At 55.4% G+C, this 22,590-nt stretch overlaps 2 protein-coding genes across 2 annotated transcripts in view; one reads left to right on the forward strand and one right to left on the reverse strand.

Annotated features, from left to right (window-relative positions):
• Positions 1 to 1,260, forward strand: part of SBF1 (SET binding factor 1) — a 28,052-nt gene extending 26,792 nt beyond the window's left edge. Inside the window, exons 41-45 of the mRNA XM_006888107.1 lie at positions 205 to 312; positions 420 to 631; positions 801 to 888; positions 951 to 1,082; positions 1,162 to 1,260. Of these exons, the coding sequence (XP_006888169.1) occupies positions 205 to 312; positions 420 to 631; positions 801 to 888; positions 951 to 1,082; positions 1,162 to 1,260 (639 nt within the window). The remainder of the gene's footprint in view (positions 1 to 204; positions 313 to 419; positions 632 to 800; positions 889 to 950; positions 1,083 to 1,161) is intronic.
• A 1,483-nt stretch (positions 1,261 to 2,743) lies between these two features.
• Positions 2,744 to 22,590, reverse strand: part of PPP6R2 (protein phosphatase 6, regulatory subunit 2) — a 56,848-nt gene continuing 37,001 nt past the window's right edge. Inside the window, exons 4-22 of the mRNA XM_006888108.1 lie at positions 19,141 to 19,206; positions 18,019 to 18,131; positions 17,758 to 17,871; positions 16,487 to 16,616; positions 15,767 to 15,919; positions 9,879 to 10,037; positions 9,089 to 9,153; positions 7,737 to 7,852; positions 7,224 to 7,309; positions 6,500 to 6,580; positions 6,269 to 6,366; positions 5,670 to 5,727; positions 4,891 to 5,012; positions 4,502 to 4,683; positions 4,001 to 4,166; positions 3,819 to 3,907; positions 3,464 to 3,572; positions 2,865 to 3,053; positions 2,744 to 2,795 (exon numbers count right to left, since the gene is read on the reverse strand). Of these exons, the coding sequence (XP_006888170.1) occupies positions 2,744 to 2,795; positions 2,865 to 3,053; positions 3,464 to 3,572; positions 3,819 to 3,907; positions 4,001 to 4,166; positions 4,502 to 4,683; positions 4,891 to 5,012; positions 5,670 to 5,727; positions 6,269 to 6,366; positions 6,500 to 6,580; positions 7,224 to 7,309; positions 7,737 to 7,852; positions 9,089 to 9,153; positions 9,879 to 10,037; positions 15,767 to 15,919; positions 16,487 to 16,616; positions 17,758 to 17,871; positions 18,019 to 18,131; positions 19,141 to 19,206 (2,148 nt within the window). The remainder of the gene's footprint in view (positions 2,796 to 2,864; positions 3,054 to 3,463; positions 3,573 to 3,818; positions 3,908 to 4,000; positions 4,167 to 4,501; positions 4,684 to 4,890; positions 5,013 to 5,669; positions 5,728 to 6,268; positions 6,367 to 6,499; positions 6,581 to 7,223; positions 7,310 to 7,736; positions 7,853 to 9,088; positions 9,154 to 9,878; positions 10,038 to 15,766; positions 15,920 to 16,486; positions 16,617 to 17,757; positions 17,872 to 18,018; positions 18,132 to 19,140; positions 19,207 to 22,590) is intronic.

Raw genomic sequence — 22,590 nt, forward strand, 5'->3', positions numbered from 1 at the left:
CTTTTCCTTAGTGTCTGTCTATAGCACTGGGTCCACACCCTAGTGGGCGACAGTCTCGGCAGGGTCCAGAGCATGTGTTGTGTTGGCTCCTAACCACCTCTATCCCTGGATGACCTGTACCCTGGCCCCAGCCTTCCCCAGTGGTACATGCTGGCCGTGCAGGGCTGAGCTGTCCTGTTGGCTAAGCGTACCATCTGCCTCCAGGAGCTGCAGCGGCTGGAGACAGAGCTGGGCCGACCCCCTGAGCGCTGGAAAGACACGTGGGACCGTGTAAAGGCTGCCCAGCGCCTGGAAGGCCGGCCAGATGGGCGAGTACGTGGGAAGGGGGAGGAGCGGAGGAATCTAGGGGTGCATGTGTGTGGTGGGGGATATGCTGGTCAAATGAAGCCCTGGGCCCTGACACCGAATCCTCACTGCAGGGTCCCTCTGGCTCCTTGCTGGTGTCCAGCGTGCCCCATCACCGCCGCTCGCTGGGTGTGTACCTGCAGGAGGGGCCTGTGGGCTCCACCCTGAGCCTCAGTCTGGACAGTGACCAGAGCAGTGGCTCCACCACGTCCGGGTCCCGCCAAGCTGCCCGGCGCAGCACCAGCACCCTCTATAGCCAGTTCCAGACGGCCGAGAGCGAGAACAGGTGCTGCTTGCCCCCCAAGCCCCACGGCAGACACTCCCACACCCCAGCTCACCTCACCTCTAGACCCACCACTGACATGAGTGCTGGGAGGCCATGGCTGGGACCCTTGCCTCCCTGAGGACAGCACCCTCAGGCGGGTGTCTCCTGAGAGTCTACGGCCTCTTCACAGGTCATATGAGGGGACATTGTACAAGAAGGGTGCCTTCATGAAGCCCTGGAAGGCCCGGTGGTTTGTGTTGGACAAGACCAAGCACCAGGTGAGTGGCCTGCAGGGTGGGCACTGGGGGGCTGAGCCCTGCCTGACGCCCCTCCTCTGCAGCTGCGTTACTATGACCACCGGGTGGACACCGAGTGCAAGGGCATCATAGACTTGGCTGAGGTGGAGTCAGTGGCTCCCGGCACACCCACCATGGGCGCCCCCAAGACCGTGGATGAGAAGGCCTTCTTTGATGTGAGCCTGTGGGAGGGGCCTTCCCCCTGGGGTTGGGGTGGTCCCTGCGGTGCCCTGGATTATAGATTTGTCTCCCCAGGTGAAGACGACACGCCGAGTTTACAACTTCTGTGCCCAGGACGTGCCGTCAGCCCAGCAGTGGGTGGACCGCATCCAGAGTTGTTTGTCAGATGCCTGACCCCTCGGCATTTCTGGTGTCACAGACCACTTCGGGGGGGGGCCAGCTCCGGCCATGTTTACAGCCCCCCCTGGCTGACAGTATTGAGGCCCCAGCACTTGAGTTTGTACAGTGCCCACTGCCCGGCTTGGTGGACTTAACTTATTGAGGGCCTGGGCAGCAGGCAGCCATGGTACAGCCCTTCAGGGCCTGTAAATAGTCCCCCCCACCAGCCTGGCCGGTTGGCCACTGTCTGTCCTGGAACAAGTGTCTATAAAGAACTAATGGACTCCTCCCGCCTGCATCCTCCTCCCACAGCCTGCCCACCCGAGCCCTGCCCAGGCCATCTCTGAGATCCAGGGGGACTGTGTGTCTGTGGTGGACCCCAGTCTGAGACTCTGGCCATCGGGCAAGGTGGGTGCCATGAGGTGAGGGAGACTGACCCCAAAGGGAAGATGATTCAGGGCCTGAGACTAGCTGTCCCTAGGACACATGGTAGGAACTCAGAGGGCCACTCGTGGGACAGGTGCTAACAGGTCACTGTGGGTGGGTGTCACAGAGCCCAGACATTTGAGGGCCCCTGGTGCCTTAAGGAAGCCTGGGTGGTGGTGGTGGGGTACAGGTTCCTGGTGGGAAGCCATGGGAGGAGAGAAAGTTGAACACGAGGAGGTTAAAAGCCAGGACCCCTGGCAGCAGGTGTGTCTTATCCCACCCCCTCCCCAGTTCTAGCTCTGCGGGGCTCCTTCCGGAGCACGGTGGGGTGGGGTGGGGTGGGGTGAGCCAGTGGGTTGCTGTGCTGGAGGCACAGTAATAACCTCAGGAAGACGACACACAGCTGTTTATTGGAGTTGGGCTGGTGGTGTCAGGAACAGGGGAGAGCACACCCCAGGTGGACCCCACCCAGCCCCTGGCCTTGCCCGCTGTGTCCATCCATTCATCCTCTTGTTCATCCGTCCGTCCACCCCGCTGACTGTTAAAGCGGGTTTAAGGCAATCGGGTCTCACAGCCTAGGCTGGTGCCCACACCCTAGTGCCCAAGTGCATTCAGGGATCTCCCCTCCCCAGACACGCCCCCCCCCCCCCCCAGCCACGCCCCCCCCCCCAGGCCAGTGGGCCCCTGAGCAAGGAGAAGGTCATCTGCTGCTTCAGTGATGACAAAGTGCAAAAACAAAAACAAAAGGGTCAAGACGCCCTAGGCCACACCCACAGCCACCAGTCCTGGGCCTGCACGAGGGGCCTGCATGGGCCCTATGGTGCCCCCAGCTCCGGCCGGCCCGCAGGCAGAGCCAGCAGTGGACTTTATTGCTGGGGGGCGCTGGTGCCCCCGCCGAGCCGCCTGGACGACGCAGCCGGGCCGCAGCAGGAGGACGCGCCTGGCGTCGGACAGCTCCCACTGCCAGCTCTACAATGCAGCATTTATTTCAAAATAAAGTTAAATTAAAATTGATAATTGCATCACCAGGTAGCTTTCTGAGTAGATGGCACCAGGCCTGGTGGCAGCAACTTCACACAGGACCATTAGAGGTGGCTTCCACTGGAAAGGGCACATCTGTCTTCCTGTGAGAAGAGGGATGAGGTTAGGTCATCAGGAGCTCTAGGGTTGCCCCACCATTCCCATGTGCTCACCTGTCCTTTGTCCCCAGAGGGGCCACTGTGGTGACGGCCACAATGGACCCTGGGGAGGCCACCACAGTCAGTGCAGTGGAAGTAGCCAGAGACGATGCCAAGGGGACTCCCTCAGGGGGCACAGCCTCAGCTGCGGTAATGGGGTTGCGGGCTGCAAGGTCCAGCGGTGTGCCCGGTGTGCGGTCAGACCTGTGTGCATGTGTGGGCAGCAGCTGAGGGGCCAAGCCCTGGTTGCCACTGTGCACAGACTGAAGGGTCAGGCACCAAAATGGCCTGGGCCTTTTGGGGGCAGCCTGGCAGCCTGTGTTGCCTCACTGGACACTATGGTCTGTCCTGTCTTTTGTCCTAAACACTTCAACTGACCTCCATCCTCTCAAACTCCCTGGGCTGGCTTTTATGTCCCTTCCCAGGAGAGCTGACCCTGTTGCAAGGACAGGCTGAGGGGGAAGGAGCCTCCCCGCTTCATCCACACTTCCGTACGTGTGAGGCAGCTTAGCCTGATAGGGCCACAACACTCAGGTGCCTCCAGAAATGGCCACAAGCAAGGTCACGGTGGGGGCAATGACCCCTCCAGGACCTGCTGCTCTCTGGCACCTCACCTGCAAGCAGCAGCCTTCACAGCAGGGGATGGAGCCCCTTGGCTCAAGTCTGAGCCGACATGCTCTTGTCCACCAACTGCATCCCAGGCACTCGGGGGAGCTGGGTTAGCTGCAACAAGCAGTTGGGGGGTTAGGGTCAGGGCCCAAGATGCAGCCTCCAGGACTGTCCCCACCTCTGCCTCCCATCCTCCTGGGGGTGCCATATGTCTGTAGAGCAAGCACTGACAAGGGGACACGGGAAATACCCAAAAATCACCACCAAAGCAAGCAGGGGAGGCGAGGACCTCGCCCAAGGGGTGCAATCTGCTTGCTGTGGTGTCCCCTGTGAGCCCTCCCAGAAGCTGCTGTGACTCACGGGTTCTCTGTGGGCTCTGGTCTGGGTCACCCGGGACACTGGAGCCATCTGTGTCCACAGGGGAGCTGCATCGGGGGCTGGGCTCAGAGCTGGAAAGGAGTTAGTGTAAACTGAGCTGGACCTACAGCGGACACGTGTGCACTCCCAATCATGCCCTGGCCCCCACCAGGGGCACATGTTACCAGCAGAAAGGCTGAAAGTCAGTGAATGTGGCCCAGCCCTTCTCTTCTGGTGATGAGGCCCCAGGTGTGGTGACTGCCCAGACACTGGAACCAACGTCCACAGCCACCCCTGGGGCCTGGGGGCCTGCACTCAGGGGCTCATCAAACACTGCGGCCCACCTGGTACCTGTAAGAGAAACAGACCGATCTCCATCCTGGGGCTGCAGGGACATTGTCACCCCCCCTCTCAGGCAGGCTGAGCAGGGCCGGATTGGGCAACTGCCATACACGCCCCCAAAGATGGGTAATCGCTGCAAATGCCTATGGCCCAGCACTCGCCAGCCTTAGCTGAGTCCTGGCACCCCTGCCCACCATCGCCCACGTCCTGCTGGAGATACCAGGGGCCGTGAGTGTGGCTGGGTAACCACAGCATATGGGTGGGACTTCCTACCCTGAACACATTAAGGGGGTTATGTATGCCTCTGGCCCATGGCACCTCCTGCACCCCTTACCCAAACCCACCTTCAGCATCAGCCTCCATGCCCGGGCCTCCTGTGTGCACGGGGCCGGGTAAGCCGAGGCTCCGGCTGTCCACAGCTGGAGGAGTGGCCCCTGAGGCACCGTCCGTGGCTGCATTCCCGCCCTGACCGCTGCTCTTCACGGTGCTCTTCGAGCCGCTCTCTGCAGCGTGGGGGGCTCCGAACCTGAGGACCCATGTGGTCAACGGATCCACGCACCCAGCCTGAGCAGCCCTTCCCATGAGCAGGCCTGGGGGCTGAGGTGGGCAGTGATGGCCTCGAGGGTCATGGCTGAGCCAGGCCCCCACTCCACGCCTGTCCCCCCTCCCCGAGCACCAAGATCCTCTGCACCCTCAGAGACGTGGGCAGCTGCGGGCACAGCCGCGGGCGCACCTGGCTCTGGCAGTTACTCGAGCCGAGCAGCTCAGCTCGCCGTCCTCCCAGATGTCATCGTCCTCGTCATCAAAGGGCTGGATGCGGTCACCACAGCAAGCTTCAAACAGCGCAGCATGGGGCTGCAAGACGAGTGGCTGTCCCCTGACCACCACAGCACCCAGTACCGTCTAGCCCCTACGGCCTCCACCCAGAACCATGGCCCCTGCCCATCCCCCATTTCTCATCCAGTCCCCACGGCCGCCACTCAGGCCCCTGGCTCCCATCCAATCCCCATGACCCCCACCTAAACGCCCTATCTCCCATTCAGTCCCCATGGCCCCTACTCATACTCCCAGCCATCTGGCCCCCATCCAGGCCCAAATTCTTAGCTAGCATAGCCCTCCCATTCAGATCCACTCAGGACCCAAAGCCCCCTTCCAGCTCTTGCCTAGTCCCCCTGGCCCCTGTCCAACCCCCATGACCCCTGCTCAGTCCTCACCACCCTCACAACCTGCTGTCCAGCCCCCACAGCTCCCAGCCCAGCTCCAAAATTCTCTCCCTGGCCCGTTTAGCCCTCACAACCCCTTTCAGCCTCCAGATGCCCCATTCAGCCCTAACAGCCTTTCATCTAGACCCCAGTGGCCCCCTCTGACTGACCCTCCTGGCTTCCAGCCCCGTCCTGGTGTCCCTACAGCCCCCACAGCTCCTGTTCAATCCTCAAAACCTCTTGTCTAGCTCCATGGCCCCTTGTCCAACATAGCCAACTATCAGACCAACCTCAATGTTCCCCCACTTACACTGTCATCATCGGCACCAGTGCTGAAGCTGATCTCCGCCACCCTGTCAAACGGTGCGCTGTGGACACAGACAGTCCTGCATCCCGATGGGCCACCCACCCTCCTCCCACTCACAGCACCCTGCAGTGGGTGGTGGAACTCTAGAGCTGCGAGCTGGGGGAGGGGAGGGCATGTATGTCCAGGGCTGGGTGCTGGGGGAGGGGGAGGAGGTGTGTCTTGAACTGGGGGTAGGGGGGAACAACAGGTTGTCCAGGGTCTGTGAGCTGAAAGCAGAATAGGAGGTTTCCATATGGGGGCCTCCTCAGGGCTTTCAGAAAAGGCACGACTCAGTGGCAATGTTGAGAGCCAGGCTGGATGGAGGTTATCGGATTGGTCAACTGGCACAACTGGCACCACCACCACCACCACCACCTCTTAAAGGACTTCCGGTGGTGAGGGGCATATACTGACGCAAGGGCAGCTGTGGTGGAGAGGCTGGGGTGGACAGAGGAGCAGCTCTGACCACTGGGCAAAGCAGATGCCACACCAGCTGCAGCATGGGAACCAGCCTGCTCCTGGCCCCTCCTCAGTCCTGGCTCTCTCCCCAGGCAGGCGCTCACTTTATGTTGTCATCTTGGTCTGCAAACTCTTCGTCGTTAAAGCCAAACTGATCCACGAAGCTGGCAGTCATCTGCTGGACCTGGTACTCGGAGAAGGCCTGGAGAGCAAGGGCCTGTGAGGCTACGGCTCCCCGACACCCCGTGGGCTCCCCAGAGGGTCCCTGCTGGGCATCACAGCAGGGCTGGTGCAGCCTGGAGGTGGCTCTCAGGAAATGCCTCCTCCTCACGCACCTGCTGGAGGGACAGCTCGTTGGGAAAGGCGCTGTCGATGTCCTCGTCCTCGCTGGAGGAGTGGAGGTGGTGTGTGCTCACCTAAAACAGGCAGGGCGGGAGTGCAGCAACGGGACACAGGGGTCTCTTCAGACCACCTGGCTCCTGTCAGGGTGTGTGGGGGTCTCCACAGACCACCCGGCTCCCGACGGGGTTGGGGGCTCTCCACAGGCCACCGGGCTCCTGACAGGGTTGGGGGGGTCTCCTTAGACCACCTGGCTCCCAACAGGGTGAGGGAAGTCTCGATGGACCACCCAGCTCCTGATGGGGTAAAGGGGGGGGGTCTCTTCAGACCACCTGGCCCCTAGACAGGATGGGGTGGGGTCTCTACAGACCACCCAACTCCTGACGGGTGGGGGGGGGTCACCACGGAACACCTGCCTCCTGATGGGGGTAAGGGAGGTCTCTATGGCCTGCTCAGCTCCTAACAGGGCGAGAGGAGGTCACCTTGGACCTCTCAGCTCCCAGTGGGATATAGGTGTCTCCTTGGACCACCCGGCTCCTGACAGGATACAGGGTTCTCCTCAGACCAACTGGCTCCTGATGAGGTGAGGGGGTCTTCTTGGCCCACCCAGCTCCTGACAGAGTAGAGGGGTCTTCATGAACCATCCAGCATGCACGCAGCTCCTGCCAGGGGGAGGGGCCTCACAGGACACCCTCCCTCAGGCCACCCCGACGTGCTCACCAGGTCCACAGTATTCCTGCGGTTGGTCTCAGTCAGGGTCTCCTCCACAAAGCTCTCCCAGCGTCCCCGGCAGTCCTCAGGGAGCCCTGCAAGGGGTGCCACTGCTCAGGCCCAGTCCTGAGGTCCCACTGCTGCCCAGAGCCAGGGACGGACCAGAAGGGATGACTCAGCCCCCACAGGGCTAAGGACTGACCAGAAGGGCTCCACTTAAGGACGCTGCCCCACGAGGCAAAGACACAAGCAAGCAAGCAAAAGGGTGGCCTCTGCTGTCCCTGTGAAGCAGGTCAGTGGTCATCAGGCCTGAGGCCAGCCCGACACCCCTGCCCTTGGGGCCATGCTGGAGGGGCCACTAGAGACCTAGCCGTGCTTGGGATGCACACTTGGCCCCGCCTACCCAGCTGGTGGTGGGGTCTCAGGCAAATGACAGCCAAAGTGAACTGGACAATAGGCCCAGGGACAACAGGCAGGCAGGGACCAGAGCCTACAGGGCCATCTCAGTGCACAGCGGCTCACCTCGAATGACCTCACTGACGTGGGTCTGCAAGGGGCCCCGCTCCAGGTTCTGCACCACGGCATTCGCGATCCTGGTCAGGTGGCCCATGTTCCCACGCCGCATGCCACCTGCTGCCCTGAAAGCACTCGTCCAGTATGAGCATGGTGGACACCTGACCCCACTCCTGCAGCAACTGCCCCTCTGATGGATGCACAACAGCCTACTACCATCTGTCCAGTGTCCAAACCCTGCCATGTGGTCCTACAGACTCTGGGAACATCTACTTCCTCCCTTGAGGAAGGGTCCTCGGCCACCACAGCCTCTGACCACTGCACCACTGCAGTGGCCACCTCTCCCAGGACCACGACTGGTTTTGGCCCCCCAAAAAGCCCGAGTTGTGGGTGGCTCTGTGGCCCTGCCCATAGTCTCAGTCTTAGCTTCAATGCCAGAACTGTGAGGGGGAGTGGTCATTCTCACTCCCCCTTCAGCAGAGAAGCCACAGGGTCACCAGAGTTGCACAGCTGGCCAGCAGCACCTGCAGCTAACCCAGGATGGTCAAGCTGTGAGTACACCTGTCATGTTTTGTGACCAAAGGTGACTATGGTCTTGGTCCCAGAAACCACCCTCTCCCAGCACTGCCCAGGCTGGACTCCTCCCTGGATCGTGCTGGAGGCATCTTGGCTTGTGTGGCAGATGAACACAGGTTCTGGGCCACACTAGGAGGGCAGCTGGGGTCTTGTGTGGGCAGAGCAGCCAGGCAGGGATGCTGGTCAGGGCTGGGCAGGCCTGGCACTCACGGGCTGGCTCACTAGAGGATAGGCAGATGTAAAGCTCCTAGGACTTTGGGGAAGTTAGGGACAAGCCCTCTAGCACAGGGTCAGATGACAAGATGGTCCTGAACCTCTTGTGTGCACAGGAGCTATGGAGGCAGGTGGGAGAGCGGGGAGAGGCAGCCTGGTAAGCCCCTCACATGGAGAGACTACAATTCCACCACGGCCATCACGGCTTTAGGGGTTTAGAGCCTGGGGCTAGTATTTCTCAACATGGTTTCAGATCATTGGCTGTTAAGAAGAAGAGGACAAGGGGGCCCAGGAGAATGAAGGGGAGTGGGTGATGGCTGGGCGTGTGGGCCCAGGTAGCCAGACCACAGGCTGAAGCTGCTGAGGACCTAGTGCCTATCCTGACACTAGAGACTGACCACACCCCAGCTGACAGTGCAGGCCAGCCTTCCTGGACAGCTCCTCCAGAAGATGCCCCCCTAACCCACCTGGCTGATCTCTGCCCAGTCCCACTGCTGTTAACTAGGTCCACCTTCAGAGCTGTCTCCCACGCAGGACCCCACCCACCACAGCCCTCACTCCACGCAGCTCACTGTGTGTGGTCGTTTGCTTCCCAGGCCTCCAGGATCCTTTGCACCAGGCAGCACTTTTGGAACAGCTGGAAAGACAGGGGACAGCAGCAGCTAGAGCCTGTAACATGCCTGAGGCCCCCAGCCTGCAGTCCCTCCCCACCTACGCCTGGGGCAGTGCATGGAAGGCTGCCCCTCAAGCCTCTCCATTCACCCCCCTGGAGTAAGTGGTCTATAGCAGACCCTGACCCAATTCGGAATTCCCAGCACAGCTGACCTGTCAACTGCTCCACCACCCCCATAACTCCCCACTAGCTCTGCATCCGGAGGCCCCACTGTGGGCCTCAAACTCACCCCCCCCCACAGTGGTCATGTGCTGAACACGCCCAACACTATCAGGCCTAGTAATGGCCCTTAGGAGGGTGTAGCGCACAGGTATGACAAGAGGTAGGAGTAGGGCTCCACAGGTGTGACATGGGAGTTGAGGGTCCACAGTGTGATGGGAGCGGGGGATTCACAGGCGTGATGTGGCAGCCCTAGGACCGAGTGTGGTTATAGAGATGTCATTTTGAAGCCCCAGGTGTGTCCGTAGACTCCATAGACCCTCAGAATGGTGAGCTACCTATGGGGCTGGTATTCAGCCAGCAAGGCTTGAGGCATGTCCAGAGCACCCCCCCTCGCCCCGACCCAGGACCCACACCAGCCTCGAAGGTGAGGAAATAATCATGGAAGCGGCTGCAGAAGACATTCACTCCTCCTCATGGCCCCTAATGGCCATGGCTGGAGGAAGGGGTGTCCTTGAGGGCCCACTCACATGGGTCACCAGTGTGTCATCAGGGTGGCCAGTCACAGGCTGGGGACCCTCAGAGGGTTCAGTCGTCTCCTCGCGGGTGGCATGGGAGAGGATGGCAGCTACACACAGCTCCACTTGGAAGTGCAGGAAGTTGTTCCAGGTGTACTTGAAGAACAAGTCCTGGTAGGCAGAAGGTAGGAGGTACTTGGGCTGCTGGCCATGCACTGCTCCCTGTGGTGACCCCAACCACATGCAAGACAAGAGATGAGGTGGACAAGACCCAGTGTGGACACCCTAGAAGATGTGGTCCCTATAGGAAGGCTGAGGCCAGAAGAGTACTGACTGTCTCAGCCTTTTGCCCTGGCAGGATAGTCATCTAACCCTCTCTCACAGCACACCAGGACATAGCAGTCCCCCAAAGCTCTGACCTCTAAGCCCACAGGAAGCTGAGGCTCAAGGACCATGACGTGGTCCAAAGATGGCAGGGGGCCAAAGTGCTCAGAGTGCTCGACAAGGCTGAGGAACACAGGGCTGGACAGGGGCAGGGAGTTGGATGGAGGATTCGGCAGGGGACTCAATGGGCAAGGTGTTGGAGGGAGACTGGAGGGTGAGAGACTTGGGGGTGGGGATTTCAGAAAAATGGGCAGGAGGCTGAAGGGGTACTGAAGTGGGTAGACATCCCCGTGAACCATCTGTGGTATCACCTCTCCCTCTCCCCTGCACAGAGCAGGCCCGGCCCCCACCTCTGACTTATCACCTGACCAAGACCTCTGGGTAAGAGGAACACACCCTGGCCTGACCTTCCAGTCAGCCACCAACCACTGTGCCTCTGTGAAGCACCAAAACTCCTGCCCCAAAGCCCCCCAGGGAGAAGCCCTGTACCCAGGAGGTGATGTGGGCCAGCAGCCTGGAGCTAAAGGTAGCACGGTGCTCTCTCACGAGGTGCCTCTCTCACACAGGGCCACCTCAACACTGAGCATCTCCCCCCAGAGGCATCTCCCCTGCAGGGCATCTCTCCCCACAGGGCATCTCTCCCTGGGGGGCTGTCATCTCCTCCATGGGGCATCTCCTACACACACTGTCTCTCTCACAAGGCATCTCTCTCCCACAGGCGTCTCCCTCAGTGGGGGTGGGTGTCATCTCTCCCCTACAGGATATCTCTCCCTGGGGGGGTGAGAGGATCATCTCCCCCATGGAGCAACTCCTACCCACGTTGTCTCGTCACAGGGTGTCTCTCCTTTATGAGTCATGTCCCCCAGGGGTGTCTCCCCATGGAGCATCTCCTACACAAGGCTACTCTCATATGAGGTGTCTCCCCGCTGCAGGGCAGGACGCCTCTCCTTTATGGGGCATCTCTTCCATAGGGTGCGTCTCCTACAGTATGGCTAGCACCCCCCAACAGGACAGCCAGCACCCCCACACAGCACAGGCTGTACGATACCCCCTTGTACAGTTATGGTGAGTGAGCAGGTGGGAGCTTACTCAGCCCCATCTGAGGACTGCCTGCTCTCCACAGCCCCCCAACATCATGTGTTTACAGAGCTGTGAACCGCTGTCATACGATGGATCAATGTAATACCAGGGTAAATGGGGCCATGTGCCTTCACTCCTTCAGCCCTAGACGCGGGTGTCCCCAGCTGTGGCTGATAACACCTGTTATCACAGAAGAGATATAAGGAGGCGGGGGCAAGTCACCCAGAAAGAATCCCCAGGAGTGGAGGCATCCTGGACCTGGGCCCCTGTGCTGGAAGGAACAAGGGGACAAATGCTGAAGCAAACAGGGTCCTTCCTCCAGAACCAACAGTGGCTCTCCTCCAGAGCTGGTCCTTGGCCCTGGACTCTAGCCCTCAGGCTGTAAAAAAGGGGCTTCTGTCTGTCAGAGCTGTCCCCATGCTGGGGCTCTCAGAGCAGCGCAGTGGCCAGGGGCTGGGGTCACATCCACAGCCACCCGACGGGCTGTGAGCAACAGCGCTCCTCCGTGCCTGCAGATGCTGCCACCACCAAGAGTTCTCTGAGGAGAAAGGAGGGTGGTTCTGCTTCACTTAAGTTGGGATTTCCATGACAATCAATTCCCACCATCCAGTCAGAATTGACTAAAAAGTGACCTTTCACTGGGTTTTGGCAGCTGTAAATCACACAAGAGAAAGAGGAGACTGTTTATCTTTCTCTCACAGAGCTATGCTGGATTTGAGCCCAATACTGAGAGTTGCTATAGGCAAAATACTGAATGACCCAAAAAGCATCAAAAGAAGATGGAGGGAATACAGTCATTGTACCAGAAAGAACTGACTGACAGAGAAAAATGTCAGCATGCACCATATGGTGAGGAGCCAAAGGTAACGAAAACTGAACTGAAGATCCCAGGAATCAAAGGGAGACCAACCGACAAGATCCAACCAACAGATGCAGCCCTGGATATGCCCACCAGTCAGTACCAGGAATGGTGGAGGACAGCGGCTTGGCCGACTGATTGGACGAAATCCATATTCTCATTCCCAAGAAAGATGATAAAAAACCCCAACTGTGTAAATTGTTGAACAATATAATTAATATCACATGCAGGCAAAATACTGCTGAAGATTATTAAAAAAAAATTATAGAACTGCTTCTCCCCCCCAGCCCCCCCAGCTATCTTAACAAGGCTGCACTTGTGGTAGCTCCTTTCCAAGTTTCACGATGCTGCCCAAGGATGACTAGAGAAAGAATGATGCTGGAAAGTTGGCTAAAAAAGACAGAGACCCAGAGAACAAATCTGGGGGCAAAGTCAAGAAGAAGTGGTCCAAGGGCAAAGTTCAGGACAAGCTCAACAACCTGGTCTTGTTGACAAAGCCACACAGGACAAACTCTGTAAAGAAGTTCCCAGCTGTACGTGTATAACCCTGGTTGTTGTCTCTGCGAGACTGAAGATTCAGGGTTCCCTGGCCAGGGTGGCCCTCAGGAGCTGCACAGTAAATGACTTGTCAAGCTGGTTTCAAAACACAGAGCTCAAGTCATTTACACCAGAAATAAGGGTGGAGATGCCCCAGCTGTGGTGAAAATGCATGAACAAGTTGTACATTTTTAAAAAGGAAATTTTACTCAATTAAAAAAAAAAAAAAGGCCAGAACAGTAAATAGATAGCAAACTTCCAGAAACTGAAGCTGGGTTTAGATGAAGCTGTGGCACCAGGGATATCATAGCTGGTGTCAGGTGGATGCTGGCAGAAAGCAGAGAATACCAGAAGAATGTCTATTTGTGTTTTACTGACAATGTAAAAGCATTTGATTCTGTGGATCATAACAAACTATGACTAACCTTGAGAAGAACTGGAACGCCCGAACACTTAATGTGCTTATGTGAAACCTAAACCTAGATCAAGAAGCAGTCATCCGAACAGAACATGGGGAAACTACATGGTTTAAAACCAGGAAAGGTGTGCATAAGGGTTACATTCTTACATCTCAACATCAAGAAAATAAGGATCAAAAAAAATAAAATAAAATAAAAATCCTGGCCACAGGACCAACAGTCAATATTATAATAGAGCAAAGACTGAAGCTATCAGTGATTTAATCCTGCTTAGATCAACAATCAACACCTTTGACTGCAGCAGTCAGGAAATCAGGAGACATACTACATTGGGCAAGTCCACTGTAAGAGACTGCTCCAAATTGCTGAAAACTAGTGATGTCAATTTGAAGACCAAAGTGTGCCTGATTCAGGCCATGGTCTTCTCAATCACCTGCTAAGCATGTGAGAGCTGGACAGTAAATAAGGATAAAAGAAGAATTAATGAATTTATTTGAGTTCTGGTGCTGGAGAAGAGCACTATATATATCCCATGGATAGCCGAAAGGACAGACAGATCTGTATGTCTTGGAGAAAGTGCAGCTAGAGTGCTCCTTGGAGGCAAGGATGGTGAAGCTTGGTCTCTCATCCTCTGGACCTGTAGCTAGGAAGGATATTCTCTTGGAAAGGGGCATCATGTTTGGAAACATGGAGGGTCAGCGACAAGATGGACTGACATACTGACTTCAGCAATGGACTCTCATGTGTCAGAGGTGATAGGGATGGTACAGGGTAAGGCAGGGTTCAGGTTAGCTGTACACAGGGTCACGAGGAGTTGTACTTGACTCAATGGAACCTAACAACAATTCAACGCACATGATGAGTAAATCACACAAGACGCTGGACTCTGTGAAGAAAAATGAGGCATCAGGATTGGAGAAAGACTCATCAACAACCTTTGTTATACTGATGACACAACTTGTCTACTAAAAGTGAGAAGGATTTGAAACGCTTGCTGCAGAAGATTAAAGACTACAGCCTTCAACATGGATTACACTTCAGTATCAAGAAGAAAAAATCCTTACCACTGGACCAATAGGCAACATCATGACAGATGGAGAAAAAAACTGAAAATGTCAACAATTTCCTGTTACTCGGATCCACAATGGCTTGATACCAGCAGTCAGGAGATCAGGAGACATACTGCACTGGGAAAGTACTGTCAGGGACCTCTCCAAATCACCGATCCAGTTGTGCCTGATGAGGGCCAGTCCAGTCTTTCCAGTCATTTGCTATGCATCTGAGAGCTGAAGTAAAGCCAGAGTGCTCTGTGCAGGCAAGGATGGTGAAGCTTCATCTCACATACTTTCGGTAGAAGAGGCTATTCCTTAGGGAGGGATGTCATCTTGGGTAAGGTGGAGGGTTAGTGACAAAGAGGAAAATCCTCAACTAACTGGACTGACACTGTGACTGTAGCAATGGGCTCAAGTGTGTCAGGTTGATAAGAATGGGACAGGGTTCAGATTTTTGGTTCAGAGGGCATCATGGGTCATACTTGATTCAATGGCACCTAACACCAACACACAAACCCTGCTAATCTGCTACTTCTCCAAAGTATTAAGGAGCAGGTATGTCAGTTTGAAGACCAAGGTGCCCTGATTCAAGTGATAGTCTTTTCAACTGCTTTCTATGCATCAGAAAGTTGGACAATGAATAAGAAAGACAAAGAAAACTTGATGCCTCCAAGTTGCGGTGCTAGAGAAAAGTACTGCCAAAAGACAAATTTCTTTTTTTGAAGACAGTGAAACTAGAGTGCTCCTTAGAGGCAAGGATGGTGAAACTTGGCCTCTCTTACCCTGGCATGTTGTTAGGAGGGGCTGGTCCTTGGAGAGGGACATCATGCTTGGGAAGGTGGAGGCTCAGTGAAGGAGGTAAATATCCTCAATGAGAAAGACTGGCCCAGTGACTGTAACAATGTACTCGTGTGTTGCAGACGATGCAAATGTCACAGGATACGGTGTAGGGTTCAAGTCCATTATTCATAAGGTCACTAGGAGTTGTATTTGACTCAATGACACCTAATAACAATCTCCTGGGAGGTCCTGATGGGCCTGAGCTGGCAGGACAACTGGTGATATCTGTCCATAGTACCCTATGCACAGTCAGCTCAAACCCGTGGGCAGTTTTCCCTTGCAGGACAGGACCTGCCGCCTGGCCTTCCAATCAAATTCTGCCTTGTTGGGTCAAAGACAAGGACAAGTGAGGCCACGTGACCATATACCTGTCAACAAGGCCCACTCTCATGGGCAAATTCTGGGAGGCCCATCCCCACTCCAGGGCACATCCCAGGGCTCCACACAGGAACTTCTGTAGGGATAAGGCTGCTCCACAACCTGTCAAGGACTTTCTGTCGGCTGAGGTCTCTGTCCTGGGGCCAGGGCTCCGTTCCACCACTGGACTTGACTTTTTTTGTCAGTTTCTGTCATCCTCACAGGAGGGAGGTGATCACAGGTTGTAAAGGACACAAAGACAAAGACTTCTTGAGATGCATGGGTGGACCAAGTAGAACACAGGGATACCTTAATGAGATGCATGGACAGACTCTGATAAGCTGCACCCGTAGCCCCGGGAAGCCCACTCACCAGCAGCAGGTCCATGGTATTGAGGCGGCAGAGCTCCCGGTTGACGCTGGGTGTGTTGGTGTGCAGCAGGGCAGCCACAAGGCGGGCACTGTGCAGACGGGCGTTACCCAGGGGTTCCTCCAGCACCCCGATGGTGGTCAGGATTGCACCTTTCTAGAAGCGGTGGGCACTGTCAGCCTCCTCCACGTTGCCCGCTGAGGGCTGTGGGGTTTATTGGGCCCTCATGCACACCAGCCACCAGGAGACCTGGCCTCAGCAGGCAGCACCAAGACCAGGGGCTTGGTGGGGATCTGCCAAGGATCTGGAGCTGCAGACCCTACAAACTACCTCATCCGGTGCCATAAAACTGTGGACCCCCACCCTCTTCTGGCGCTTGCTCTGGGCATGACCTGCTTCACTCACTGGAGAAGGACAAGCACACAGCCAGCAGATCACATGGTGCTGAGGACCCACGGTGGGGACAAGCTGGGGGCTCTGATTTGAGGTAGGCACAGGGCAGCCCCAAGTGGCATATGAGCAAAGCTGAAGGGCTGGGCTGTGGCCTCTCTGATGTCACCCTGCTCACCCTCACCACATGCACCCCATCCGCACGCCGTGCTGGACTGCCCCACCAGCCCCAGAGTGGACACTCCACATCAGCTGATTCCAGATGTCAGGGGCCACCAACAGTCAGGCAACTGTGTAGGTGTGGGGGGGACACGCAGGGTAGCAGCCACTCACCTTCGGCGGTCTAAGCAGCAGACAGTGGAAGTCCTTCAGTCGGGGCTCAATGCCCTGCAGGACGCTGCTACTGACACTGTGTGGCCGCAAGAGTCCCTGAGAGAAAGAGTCCACTGTGCCGCTCTCTGTCCTATGGGGCCAGAAGCCAAGTCACCAGGGCATTGCAGCCTTGGGTAGACGATGAAACACCCACTTTCTCACAAAAGGGCACCCCGAGACCTCTGTACATCTCTCAGTGGATGTGAGAGGGGACAAAGTGTCAGAAGGCAGTCTGATCACTGGTCGTGTGTCCACCTTTGACAAGCTCATTGCTATCCCCTGGGTTGGGAACTAGAAACAGGTTCCACATAACCCCTTTGGATTTTACAAACTGAAACTGTAAAGACTTTTTCTTAATTATAAAGAAACAAAATTATTACAGGAAGTAAGAGCCTCAAATACAGAAAAGCATGGGCAAGAAAAAAGACCCAGCCATCCTGCCTCTGTCCTCACACCAGGCCCCAGATACCCCACTTCCTTCCTAAACCACACAGGCCCAGACAAATTCTACTGTGTTATGAGAGGGAAACCTATTTTGGTTGGTTAATTATAAGAAATGATCATAACTTTGTAATTCTGTAATAAGGTTACAAACTGCTAAACTGGTCATTTCTTCCTTCAAAGCCCTGAGGTCAGTGTGAGACTGTGGGAATGAAGAAGTCCAGAAAACAGAGTAGAGAAATGATAAACAGGTGCACCTCCCAACCCCTACCCCAAGTCCTCCTGGTTTCCTATACTACCCCTGCCTGGACCCTCATCTTCCTAGGCCTATCAGAGCCAGCCATGCCTCCCTGAGCTCTGCTGTCCACTGTGACACTGAGCCAGCCCAGCCTGTCCCTCCATTCTGTCCCCACTCCTGAGGTCCTACCAAGAGTTTCCACTGCTTCCTCAGATGTTCCTGCCAGCTGTGCCCCAGCCAGTTCAGGGGCTTCTCAACACCATGACCAGATTGGAGCACCCAGACCCCCTTCCCAGTACGGCCCAGGTCCCCAGCCCACTCTACACACAAGCCCATAGAGCACCCAGCACCCCCCCTCCACATCCCCGGCACACAAACACTACAATAGCAGTCACTTGAATGCATTGGCCAGCCGGAGTGGTGATGGCCCTGGCATGGAGGAGGACTGAGTGGAGCTATAAGATGAGCCTTATGATGGACACGTAGTCATACCTACAGATGCCTGACCAGCAGGCCAACAAGATACAAACCCCAGCGCCCAGCCTGGACTCACCCGGCACGCCGCCCCTCCAGCAGGGTCAGCAGGACCTGTGTGCCATACACCAGGCAGGTCTCTGTCTGCTGGCCATCGAACATGTTCCTGAGCAGCTGCTCCACGCAACCCTGCCTGTCAGAGATATGCATGGTCACAGGACAGAGCTAGGAGGGCTCCCCCCGGGCTGGACTATGGGAACAGCTCGACAGGGACACCGCTCCCCTGAGGCAGGGCAGGACCCCACACCATAGAGGCCTCACCTCCTCGGGTGGCACTTACGACTCTAGGACCGTAAGGAGTGGGTCGGGCTCTGTTGTCTCCTGCAGCTGACCACTCTGGTCTCGACCCAGCCGGACGATGTCGCAGAGTGTCTGCGATGCATTGGACTGCCTCTGGAGGCACAAAATGCCAGAGTAGTCAACACCCACAGGGCACTGAGGCCTGGGCTGTGGGGATGAAGTCCCTGGACACATGCTAGACTCCCTCTCAACAAGTTTCAGCAGGAGTCCCACACCTGAGGGTTCATGCCATAGACATCAGTGCCTACACTCCCTGGACCTACCACGTCCAAGGTTTAGCAATGCCAGGCAATCATGCTGGGGCTGGGATAGATCTCCTGAGTTATACCTACAAAGACTGTGCTTCTGACACTGCTGTCAACTTAACAGCAAAACCCAACTGACTGTGAGACCCAAAGGCCAAGTTTAGAAGACATGAAAGAACAGATGGAAATAAGGAAATCCAAGGAGAAGTGGAAGAGTGCTGTTTCCCGAGGGATTTGCAATTGATGTTAGAAATAGAATGTGCCTATCGGTTCTTGAACAGAAGAGTAGAGATTAAGGAGATAGTACAGACCAGAGCCCACAAGTCTCCCAGCAAATTGGGAGCACAGCATGCATCGGCTGCCCTTGGGGGTCCTTCCTGAGCACATATCTGAGAGCGGTGTCTCTGCTGAGCCACTGCCTGCACGAGTGCCTGCTGGCCAGATGTGAAGCAGCTCAGGCTGTCTGAGATTGTTGGCCACAGAGCACTCTGCAGAGAAGACTCGGCCCTAGTCTGTGCCCTTATGGGGCACAGCTCTTGGACAGTGACATGGCTGGGCACCAACCACATTTAGGCACAGACCCCAGGCCACTGTTATGGCACTGTGCCTACCTCTGGACAGTTATTCAAGGCTGGTTAAAAATATGGCTGGCCCCATAGTCTCATATCATCACAGTGAACAGAAAACTACCCACCAAGTTTGAAGAAATCTCATCTCAGCCACAGATAGCTCATATGATACCACTGGACCTTTTTCTATGTAATGTTTTGTTTTACTCTGCTGTATAAGGAGCCCAGAAGTCCACCAGTGATCAGGGCAAAAACACTAGGCAGCCTCAGCCCCAGCCCAGCACTCACGTCCTCCTCCTGGCCTGGATGGATCAGCCCCACGAGTTTCTCAATCATCTTCTCTCCATTGAGCCACTGAAAGAGAAACCGCCTATGTCATGAGAACATCGGCCATCCCCAGCCATTGGCCTCACCAAAGGGGAAAGCCCTGGGGGCCTAGATCTGCACATAAACCCTCGTGGTCACCACTCAGGACTGCAGGTCAGGAATGCCCCAAGCTCCTGAGAAGTCTCTAGTCCCACAGACTCATAACTTCTCACTTCACCTGTCCTCAGAGCCAGCACCCCAGAACTATCACCCCTGCCTGTGATCCCAGAACTCAATGCTGATTCAAGTCCCCTGGACCACTTCCCAGCCCACACTCTCAAGAACTACCACCCTACCCCCTGTAACCGCTGGACCAGTGCCCAAGAAGAGACTCCTGCAGACCACCAACCTGGGCCCAAACCCCTAAAAGCCATCATCCCATGTTAAGCCTCTCCTTCCCCTACCCAGAGCCACCCTTGCCTTGCTGCCTATGGGGTACCCCCGCTGCCTGCCTGAGCAGGGTCTCTCTGCTGAGCCTCTCTGCCTTCATGGATGCCCCTCCCCAAGCACCTGCTCCTGACCCACCATCCTGGCCCGCACTCCAGTGACCACTACCAGCATAGGCTTCAGTTACATGGCTGTCCCCACAGCCCCCCTGCTCCCGCACAGTCACACTGCTAGTCACAGGGCCCTCTGGGCACTGGAGGGCCATCCTTCATCATCTCAAGTGACACCAGGGGTTGCTCACTTTGGGCAGGAAAAACAGTAATCTGACTTGATAAGGCCACTTATTTTCAAATTAATCTAACATTCTGATGGATAAAGTTGTATCATAATTAGAGGAAGTGAATCAGTCACTACTGGGTACAAACAACTGGCACGCATTCAGTCCCCAGGGCCCTGTGAGGACATCGAGTGGCTAGAGGTGTTTACAGGAGTGGGAACCATACCACTGTTCCTGAAGCCACATAGCAGAGCTAAGTCCTACCACCATTCTGTCCTCAACTTCATGCATGTAACTCCCACACACCAAGGCCTGCAGAACACATTCACCTGACCCTAAACCACCTCTGCCCCCAGCCATCTAGGATCACTTCTTCCTAAGTTGGCTGCCACCGCCACCTCCACGCCCACCTCCCAGGACCAACTCATACCCCGCCTCGCAGAACCAACTCCCACTCCACCTGCCAGGGCCATCTCACACGCCACCTCCCAGGACTACCTCACACTCCACCTCCCAGGACCACATCTGACTCTATACTATTGTCTGTGCCAGAACTAAAAACAAAATGAAAAAAACTATTTTAACTATCAGGTTTCATCCTCCAGATCCTTGAGCTTTTGTGGAAACCAGGTTTTGGTGAGAGCATAGCAGCGGCAGCTTAGACACTGGTCTCTCCTGGAATCAGACCTCCCTGAAACTGTCAAACCCCACTAAACCCTACACAACCCCTCTCATAGCAGGGACTTTGGCACACCATCTGCTCCAAGACTGCCCACGTGCTTGAGTAGAAACAAAGTCCTTGTGAAGATGAAGTGCCCTAGGCACTGTGCTGGTGACCAACCACAGTGGCTCAGAAAGGGTCGACGGCTGACACGTGTGGACAGTGGACAGGAGGCAGTGAGGCTGCAGCAGTGGTGGGTATCCTGTGGTCATCCAGGACAGTGATACTGGTGTCCAATGGTCAGTCTTAGAAAGTCTCCCCAGTCAGAGTGGAGATGTAGCATCCTGAGACCAAATGGCCCTGCTGTTGTTGATTACCTTCAAGTCGAGCATGACCCCTAGTGACCCTATGAACAAAAAGCTTGAAGCCCCTCTACAACTATCAACATTTATCAAAGTTCATAGAGTTTCAGGAGCCATGCTGTTTAGGAAGTGGATGCCACTCCTGCTTCCAAACTTGTCCTGGTATGTTTCTGTTGTTATGTGCCACTGAGTCACCTGCAATGTATAACAACCCTATGTACAGCAGCTCTGACCCCTTCCCTGTCCTGAGCCAGTCTCACTAATTCCGACCCTGCACTGTCCCTCCATCCTTCCTAGGACTAGTCTCTCCTGGGCACGTGCACAAAGTGAGTGAGGTAGAGCGTCAAAATGCTAGCCTCCAAGGAGAGACTTGGCTTCACCCTCTCCAAGACAGACCTATTTGTTGTCTTGGCAGTCTGTGGTATGTTCAAGACTCTTCTTCAGCACCACAATTCAAAGTCATCTATTCTTCTTCTGTCATCCTTAGTCATTGTCCAACTCTCTGAAGCATAACAAGTAATTGAGAAGACCATGGCCTGGATTAGGTGCACCTTTGTCTCTAGATTGACATCGTTCCTCTTTAGCACTCTGAGGTCCATGACAGTAGATTTTCCCAATGCAATTCGTCTTTTGATTTCTCATATTCCACATACCAATTATTAATTTCTTATTACAACTGTTTCTCCTCCTTTGTGTTTCCAAAATGGAGGGCCCCACTTCAGTAGTCTATTCTAAGTGTGCTCTGCTGTACATAGTGTTATAGCAGAGGTTGGTGGGCCAATCCCATGTTGCCTACTGGTGCAAAGAAAGTCTCTTGGAACACCACTCTCTTAATTTCTTATCATCTCTGGTTGTTTGGCCTCCGTATAAAATAATACTGTGGATCTGGCCCTTTGCAGGGGAGTACGGGCTTGGTCCAGCTCTAAGGTATTAATATTTCTCCAAGTCCAACTACTTGGATCCCGGAGTGTAGACAGTGGAGCATGGAGGCAACAGCAACAATCCAACCACTAGACAAAACCCCACAACTGGTTCAAAAAGGAACCTGAAACTGAAAAAAACTTTAACCTATCATATACTCCCAAATGACATCTGCCACTTCTGTACCACCAATATCCCCACCATTCAACTTAGGCTCCATCACCATACACCCACCCACTGCTGAGTCACTTAGCCACACCCCACCCACCCGACCACGCCTGCCAATGGACCACTCCCACCAGGGCCCCACTACGCCCATCACACAGCACTATCGCTGAGCCAAGCCAACCACGCTGCACCGCACCACTGCCCGCCTCGGCACCATCACTGTGTCACCACAGGACACCCACCACCACTACATTTTTCATTACTAGGGCATGTGATGACACTCATCACTGCTGTTGCCAGTCACATTCCTCACCACCACCTGTGTTACCACATGACACACTGTTACCGTGGGACCCTCAGTACCACCACTGCCTTATTATGTGACACACACTGACATCACGGCTGTGCTATTACATGACACCACCGCTTCTGTAGTATCACGAGACATTCAGCACCATTACTGTTGCCATGTGACACCACTGCTGTTGTTTTTTGTTGTTGTTATGTGCCGTGGAGACGTTTGCGACTCATAGCGACTCTATGAACAACAGCCCTAAACCCTGCTCTATCCTGTGCCAATCTCATTGCCTCTGACA

The sequence above is a fragment of the Elephantulus edwardii genome, unplaced genomic scaffold, assembly GCF_000299155.1.
Source record: "Elephantulus edwardii isolate Elephantulus edwardi_28Jun2011 unplaced genomic scaffold, EleEdw1.0 scaffold00064, whole genome shotgun sequence".
NCBI classification, from domain to species: domain Eukaryota; kingdom Metazoa; phylum Chordata; class Mammalia; order Macroscelidea; family Macroscelididae; genus Elephantulus; species Elephantulus edwardii.